The 9,056-nt window shown below is 38.4% G+C and overlaps 1 protein-coding gene across 2 annotated transcripts in view; it reads left to right on the forward strand.

The window, feature by feature from the left end:
* Nucleotides 1-6,715, forward strand: part of mtf2 (metal response element binding transcription factor 2) — a 53,518-nt gene extending 46,803 nt beyond the window's left edge. For both annotated transcript variants that reach the window (XM_043698813.1, XM_043698812.1), the window contains exon 15: nucleotides 5,729-6,715. In XM_043698813.1, the coding sequence (XP_043554748.1) occupies nucleotides 5,729-6,077 (349 nt within the window). In that variant the 3' untranslated portion in view covers nucleotides 6,078-6,715. The remainder of the gene's footprint in view (nucleotides 1-5,728) is intronic.
* Nucleotides 6,716-9,056: the final 2,341 nt, after the last annotated feature.

Below are 9,056 nucleotides of genomic sequence, written 5' to 3' on the forward strand. Positions count from 1 at the left end.
CGCTTGTAACTGGGCTCCAGGCTGAATATTTACCATCTACCACCACTCTCTGACTTCGACTGGTTAGCCAGTTTTCTATCCAATCGGCCAAATTTCCCTCTATCCCATGCCTCCTGACTTTCTGCATAAACCAATCATGGGGAACCTTATCAAATGCCTTACTAAAATCCATGTATACTACATCCACTGCTCTACCCTCATCCACATGCTTGGTCACCTCCTCAAAGAATTCAATCAGACTTGTAAGGCAAGACCTACCCCTCTCAAATCCGTGCTGGCTGTCCCTAATCAAGCATGTCTTTCCAGGTACTCATATAAATCTGAAATGAAAATGTTGTGTAGCTTAGAGATATTGCATTCTTAAATAAAAGGTGACATTGTCAAGAAGCAGTTGCATTCGCATAAAACTAGAATTAATTAGAGACCCCCTTTCAATTTAAAAGAAGTTTGAGGTTAAATGTGAAGATTCTTTAAAAATCACATTGAAATTAGTGATCACATCGAAATTAGTTGTGATGCACTCACTGGAAAATTAGTGTCTTGCTGCACCGGTACAGATTAGTTACTTGGAGGGCCACTACGCAGTCCATGTATCAGGGTAAGCATCGTTGAGACATGGGGAGAATATAATATGGGGTTTAAATTAAAGAAATTTAATTTATCTATGTAATGTACTTAACTACCGACAAAAGTTTCATACTGAAAAGTCCTTCCATCACTCCCAGTACATAATGCTTTCTCTATTCTGTTTAGTTTTGTATATGGCAACTAGTTGCATTTAGGAGTTCAACAGATTTAAATTTAATAACTATAAGTTGGTACGGGGCCATCCAATACTAAAAGCTGAGGAGAACCACTGCGTGTCAAAACCAGTAAACTGACACATTAAAACCAGTAAATTGTACAGAAACGAGCTCATGCATGTGAAAAGAAAACAGGTGGTTATGTACTTCTACTCCGTGTAAGTGGTGGAAGGAGTGGATGTTTGTGGATATGGTGCCAGTCAAGCAGGCTGCTTTGTCCGGAGTTAAAAATCTCTCAATACCAGGTTATAGTCCCACAGGTTTATTTGGAAGCACTAGCTTTTGGAGCGCTGCATCTTTATCAGGTGGTTGTGAAGAATAAGATCATAAGACACAGAATTTATAGCAAACGTTTACAGTGTGATGTAACTGAAATTATAATTCTCACAAACTTTGAAATTATATATTGAAAAAGACTAGGATTTTTTAAGTCTCTTATCTTTTAGAATGACCAACCAGCATGGTCATTCTAAAAGAAGAGACTTAAACAATCCAGGTCTTTTTCAAAATATAATTTCAGTTACATCATACTGTAAACCTTTGCTATAAACTTTTTGCATTGTATGATTTTTAACTTTGTATACCCGAATCCAACACTGGCGTCTCCAAATCATGCTTTGTCCTGGATGGTACTATGCTTGGGATCCAAGAGTCATACAGCATGGAAACAGATCCTTCAGTCCAACTGGTCCATGTTGACAGTGTTCCCAAACTAAACTAGTCCCACTTATCTGCATTTCACCCATATCCCTCCGAACCTTTCCTATTCATGTACTTATCCAAATGCCTTTTAAATGTTGTAACTGTACCTGTATCCATCACTTCCTTTAGCAGTTCATTCCAAACATGAACCATTCTCTGTGTAAAAACAAAACAAAAAGCATCCAAACACAATTCCTTTCCATTCTACTTCCTTGCTCATCTCTAACTTTAAAGCTTTAGCTCCTTAAAATAAGTTTGCAAAAGAGGTAAAATTGGTTCCACCCTAGTTGGTTGTTACATCCAATTAAACTCAGGAAAGTAAAAAGCTGAAATTGATGCTACTAGAGTTAGATTTGTATACGTTTTCAAAAATGTAAAGAACAAATAAACTGGCTGAAACTTTGCAAAATAGATTTAAAAAGTAGTGAATTTTCTACATTTTGGTACTTTGGGGGAGAGGGGAGGGTAGACATGCTTTTTAATTTCATCTTGAATTTGTGCTGTGGTCTGGAGATTTTGGATGCAAGTTTGCTCGCTGAGCTGGAAGGTTCGTTCTCAGACATTTTGTCACCGTAATAGGTAACGTCAGTGAGCCTCCAGTGAAGCACTGGTGTTATTGCTCGCTTTCTATTTGTGCTTAGGTTTCCTTGGGTAGTGATGTCATTTCCTTTTTTTTTCACCCCAAATGTTTGCCATTTTCCAGTCCACCTCACCCAAGTCCAAGGAAGCCAAAATAAAAAGTCATGGCCAGCACCCTGCAATTTCCACTCTCACCTCCTTCAGAATCCTTGGATGCATCTCATTTGGTCCTGACATTTTGTCAACTTAGAAGTGCCAACAATCTGACTTCTTCCCTATTAATTTTGAACTCTTTGTGAGACAATTTTCTCCTTTGTCACATTCAGTCAGACTGTTTTGGGGAACGCTAAACTAACAGGGCTTCTCCTGCTACATATCTTTTTGTCTGACTGAAATTTGCATATTGCCTGACTGTCTGGATAACCGATGCCAACAAATCTCCAGACTTGGACCCCAAAGGGTGAAAAATGGGATCCAAGTCTGGAGATTTGTTGGCATCGGTTATCCAGACAGTCAGGCAATATGCAAATTTCAGTCAGACAAAAAGATATGTAGCAGGAGAAGCCCTGTTAGTTTAGCGCTCCCCAAAACAGTCTGACTGAATGTGACAAAGGAGAAAATTGTCTCACAAAGAGTTCAAAATTAATAGGGAAGAAGTCAGATTGTTGGCACTTCTAAGTTGACAAAATGTCAGGACCAAATGAGATGCATCCAAGGATTCTGAAGGAGGTGAGAGTGGAAATTGCAGGGTGCTGGCCATGACTTTTTATTTTGGCTTCCTTGGACTTGGGTGAGGTGGACTGGAAAATGGCAAACATTTTAGCCTTGTTCAAGAAAGGTTGTAAGGATAATCCCAACAATTACAGACTAGTAGGTTTAATTTTAGTGTTGGGGAGACTAGTATTGTAATTTTAATGTTGGGAAGACTTCTAGAAACAATTAGTCAGGATAGAATTAATAATCACATTGAAAAACGCTTAGCAAGAGTTAATATTGCATGCCAGTGAGACAGTACTGTGACTCAGTCGTTAGCATTGCTGCCTCACAGCACCAAGGACTCTGGTTCAATTCTAGCTTCAGGTGACTGTGTGGAGTTTGCGCCTTCTCCCCGTGTCTGTTTGGGTTTCTGCAGGTTTTCTTCCACAGTCCAAAGATGTGCAGGTTCGGTGGAATGGCCATGCTAAATTGTCCATCTTGTCTGTAGATGGATTAGCCATAGTAAATGTTGGGCTACAGGGATAGGGTTGCGGGGGGCACTGCATCTGGCTGGGATGCTGTTCGGAGGGTTGGTGCAAACTAGATAGACCAAATGGCTTTTTTCCAAACTGTAGGTATTCTGTGGTTTCTAAAAGGGCGATCATGTTGAGTAACTGTGCTGCAGTTTTTCGAGGAAGCAACAGAGTTGATGAGGGTCAGGCAGTTGGTGTGGTATATATAGGTTTTCAGAAGGTTTATTACAGTGCCCACACAACAGATCTTGAAAGTTATTAGTCATAGTATAAAAGGGTGTGTAGCAACATCAATGCAAAATTGGCTGAATGATTGGCAACAGTAATGATTAATGTATAGTTTTCAAATTGGAGAAAGGTTTGCACTGGTGTTCCCCAGGGGACTCTTGCTTTTCCTTATATATGTTAATGAGCTGGATCTTGGTGTGTTATGGATAATTTCAGTATTTAAAGATGATACTAAACTTGAAAGAATTGTAAACTGTAAAGGACAGAACTTCAGAAGGATTTTGATAAGTTCGTATTCGCAGAAGAACATTGAAGGATAACAGAAAATAGGGGCTACAATTCTAAAATGGATGCAAGAGCAAAGGGTGATATTCCAACAGATTATTGAATTTAGTAGGGCAGATGGAGAGAGCAATTAATGAGGCAGAGTGTTTTCACCTATATTAATAGAGGCATACAGATAAGAACAAGGATGTGATGTTAAACTTTTACAAGAATCTTGCTAGACCTCAGCTGGAGTATAATATACACTTGTGGGTGTACATTATAGGAAAGATGTGAATGCATTGAACAAAGTGCAGAAGTGATTTACAATATGGTATAATGGTAGTGTCCCTACCTCCGGAATCAAGAGACCGGGGTTCAAGTCCCACCAGTTCTTCGGGTGTGTAGTAACATCTCTGAACAGGCTGATTAGGAAAACAGGTTAAATAAAAGACGAGTTAAGTGCCTTAGTGGGCACTGTCTGTGTGGAGTTTGCACATTCTCCCCATATCTGCGTGGGTTTCCTCCGGGTGCTCTGGTTTCCAACCACAGTCCAAAGCTGTGCAGGTCAGGTGAGTTGGCCATGCTAAATTGCCCATAGCGTTAGGTGCAATAGTCAGAGGGAAATTGTCTGGATGGGTTACTTTTTGGAGGGTCGGTATGGACTTGTTGGACCGGAGGGCCTGTTTCCACACTGTAGGGAACCTAATCTAATCTGAAGAATGGTTCCTGGAATGAGAAATCTCGTTTACGAGGATAGATTGAGGAAGTTGGGACTGTTCTCTTTGGTGTGAAGAAAACAAAGGAGATTTAGTGTTTCAAAATCATAAGTAGGCTGAATGGAGATGGGGAGAAGCTGTTCCTACTCGTAAAAGAGAGGAAAAAAGAGAATGAGGAGGCATAGACTTAGTGATATGCAAACAAAGCAAGGACGATGTGTGAGAAACTTTTTCATACTGAGTGTTTAGGGTAAGGAATGCACTGCTTGGAAATGCAGTGGAGGAAGATTCGATTGAGGCATTCTTAGAAATGGTGCACAGAGCCATGGGGAAAACACAGAAGATTGGCACTAGGTAATAGAACAAGTGTAAGCCAAATGACTGCCTCCTGCACAGTATCAATTGTGAGATTGTGAATAAGTCTTGAGAGACTTAAAAGTCAGTAAAAGGTCCAGAAACAGAAGTTTAAAAGATGAGTTTAAGGAACACACTCCATAATAAATGAGCTGAGCTAGCTTGTTTAAGGGTCTCCAGAACAGACATTGACGAAACAACAGTTGATAGCAGAAATCTTCTGAAAATAAGCCACTTAGGGTTGTATGTTTGTGCCAACTGAATAAGAAACTTTAAAGTGAAAGCAGGTGGCTATTTACTGAGCTTTGAGTGTAAGTTGTGGGTTAAAAAGGTAAATCTTTATGTCTGAGACTATGTTTAAGTTTTTGTATCGTGTGACGTTTTTCTTTTATGGAATAAACTGTTCATTTTTCAAAGTGCCATTGACAGCCTTGAGAATATATTCAGTAATAGATTCATGGTTAAAAGAAAAACACAAGACATGTGTTCTATCAAGCTTAAACACACTCAGGAATGTCTAAATTGTTCAGTACTACAGCCAGCTGGGATCATAACAAAAATATAACTTCAGTTAGGTTGAAAATTGAACTTAACATTTTATCTTCCATCTTCCTATCCCACAAACGGAAAAATTTATAAATTGGATGTTTCTATTTATGACTTAGTTACTTTGGTTGGAGCAATGTGATGATCATGGTTGTTCATAGTGGCACCTGTGCAGTGAAGCTGAGTAAAACTTAATATTTTTGAGATGTGAGCAGTATTGGAAATTAGACCTATAAATGTTACTTTTAAAGTAAATGTTTCTTTTGAAAATTTCAGCTCATTTTATCGTTTTATTTTTATTTAGCCTTTCTGGTCCAAGAAGAAAAAATCGTACTGTTAGATCTTGGCCATTAACATTGCAACGTTTGAAAAAAAGAAGAGGCCATACTTCACCTAGAAATTTTCAGGCCCAGACATCAGAAAGTGGAAATGATAATGATGAAAAAGATAATTGCCAGTATGAAGGACTTGATACAGAAGTCATCAATGATCAGGACATGCACCTGAATCATTTAAAATCATCTATTACTAACTATTTTGGTGCTGCTGGTAGACTTGCCTGTGGTGAAAAGTATCGAATCTTGGCTCGTCGGGTGACTCTGGATGGCAAAGTGCAGTACCTCGTGGAATGGGAAGGAATAACTGCATCTTGATTCCTGTAATAAAGTTTCTTTTAGAGGCTTAGTTTATGTTGTGAACTCTTGAACTTTTGAAGCTGATCTACAGACAGTCATTACAGTCCTAATGTGTCTCGGCTTCATGCATATTTCTAAATTTTATTCCTATGCAACTGAGAACTTTAAACCCTGGGAATGGGTGACTTCGAGTAACTAGCCATAATCTTCAATATTTTCAGGAACCATTTGTAATATTTTACAGTGTCTTTCTCCACTCAGGCTTATCTCAAGAATTTTGGTGCTACTGCTTACAACTGTGTACTTAAAAAATACCTGCAGGGATTAATTAATCTGTAGGTCAGTCTGTACCAAAATGAAGTTATGTGTTTTTTTTATATTGTCTGTAGCTTTGTTAGATGTTCAAATTTTTGTGTTGAATTCACAAGGTGAAGAGTATTGCCTTTTGATGTAGCTGTACTGTACCTGGCAGTTTTGTACCTTGATGATCACACCGATACCTCTGGAATTTAAAAAAAATGTAACCCAGGATTGTTTTTAAAACCGGCAACTTTTTTGTAATTCTAGTTTAAGCAAATGTTAGTTATTGCCATGTGTCTCTAAAGAATTTGAAACGGGCTGGTTTAGCCAAAGAATAAAATTCACACATTAAGTAATTCAGAAGTGTGTAGCTTTTAAAAGTCAAGTTTTACACAATTTCATTCCATAATCTACACCATTTGCAATACTTTCCTCCTCACTTTTACTCATTATTCTGCCTCTTCATATTGTAATGAATCATCATTTATTTCCAGGTGTCTATAAGAAACTATATTTTACTAGTCTAAGATTCTATAGGCATTTGTACTCTTATAAATTTTGGATCAGAGTCACTTTATTCAGTATTGGCATAGGGCAGTTGTTTTTGGGTTCTTGCCCTTTCTGGAGGTTGTGGTGGCTGGCCGCCTTGTAATACCATAATAACCTTTGTACTAATCAGCTGTTCCCCTCCAAGCCAGTCATCATCAGGACTGGGAAACAAATTTTTCAGCAACGTTCTAGCCAAATTGCACTGCCAAAACAAGTGTTATCTCAGAACTACCTGTAATTCAAAACATGCCAATTCAATTATGACATACTAGATTCCTCCATTGTCATTAGTACAGATTTCTGAAATTCCCTCCAAGTGCATTGTGGGTCAATCTGCAGCATCTGCACTACATCACTTCAAGAAAGCAGCTCATCACCACTTTCAAGGGCAACTAGGGATGGGCACTAAGTGTTAGCCAACCAGCGCTGCCCATGTCCCCAACTGATTTTTTTTTTAAAAATCCAACCATACAACATTCATTGATTCTCCTTTATCCATACATCCTCAAAACTCCCAAAGTTTTTCAACATGGTTTCTCTTGAATGAATCCATGCTGACCATGTCCAATTTTGCAATTACCTTCTAAATGTTCAGTCTTCATATTGTTCACAATGGATGTTAATTTCTTCCTTACCACTATTGAAGAGAAAGTGAGGTCTGCAGATGCTGGAGATCAGAGCTGAAAGGAAAGAAGAAGGGCTTATGCCCGAAACGTCGATTCTCCTGTTCCCTGGATGCTGCCTGACCTCCTGTGCTTTTCCAGCAACACATTTTCAGCTCCTTACTACTATTATCAAGCTGACAGATCTCTCGTTATTTATTTTCCTTCTTATCACAATCCCAATTGATGTGATTACTGGACTTTAGATGCTAAACAAAGCTGATTTGATAGATCAGTTTGTTTTAGTGAGATAGTCTCTCCCTGATACACAAAACCAAATCTGCAACATTGCATTCTTAACAATAAAGCAGAAGTTTATTTCACAAAAGAAATAATCAAATAGAATAACTGTACACCAACTGAGATGCTGAAACAGATAATCCCACCAATCCCAAAAGATACCTTGTCTAGGATCAAAGCACCCTTTGTAAAGCATTCATACTAGATGAGAATCCTTTCTTCCAATATTCTTAAGTTTTAATTTAACTGATGTAAAATCCCAACCTAGTTAACCTGAGCCTTCTGGATACTTTCCTACAGCTGCACTTGAATTTTAATTATGAAACCCCTCTCCTGCAGATAAACCTGTAGGCCGATATAGGTAGTTCTCCTATAACTCTAGTTGTGTTCTAGCAAAACCTCGCTTAATACAAATAATGGGGCCTATAGGAAAAGTGGGGTTAAGGGAAGACCAGCAAATCATTTCACTTAGCTGCTCAAAAATCACAGAGTATAGCACAGCCTGAATGAAGGCTGAAATATTTATTAACAAAAGTAAATTTAACAGTACATTTTAAACAAATTTAAGAAAGCTACTCTGTCAGCAGGTGACTGGTGCATGTGCAGAACAGCACAGATGGGAGCACACATCACATACACAGGATGGGCACAGAGACTTCAGCACTGACATGGTGCATGCACAGAATGTCACGAACTTCACCTGTGCGTAATGGCATGAAGACCAGCACCGATATTGTACATGTGCAGAACAGTGTGGAGATTTTAGCACGCATGTCTAGAACAAAGCATGCAAACCAATCCCCAATGAAATCGTGCTGTTGCCAACACAGCTAAGTGTTCTCCAAAATACCATACCTTAATTCTTCAGTGACATTCTAGCCAAATTGCACTGTCGAAACGTTATCTCAGAACTATCTGTAATTCAAAACATGCAAATGCAATTATATTAAAATAAGCACAAATAACACCTTATTGTCTTTCATCCATTTATATAGTAGGTTTTCCCGTGTAACTTCCAGTCGCCAAAAACTTTTTTCAGAATCTGTAATTATGAAATAAATCACAAATGCAATCAGTGTGTTCATAGCCACTTCAACATTCTGGATAAATCTAATCTGCTCCAGATTCATCAACCCTTAATCCAGTTTTTATTTTCAAATACTACATTTACCTATTGCTTCAGTTCTTCTGTTTTATGAACTCCTCAGTTACATGGTATTTCTGGAACATTTCTATATCTTCCTTC

Source organism: Chiloscyllium plagiosum, chromosome 11 (assembly GCF_004010195.1).
Source record: "Chiloscyllium plagiosum isolate BGI_BamShark_2017 chromosome 11, ASM401019v2, whole genome shotgun sequence".
NCBI lineage: Eukaryota > Metazoa > Chordata > Chondrichthyes > Orectolobiformes > Hemiscylliidae > Chiloscyllium > Chiloscyllium plagiosum.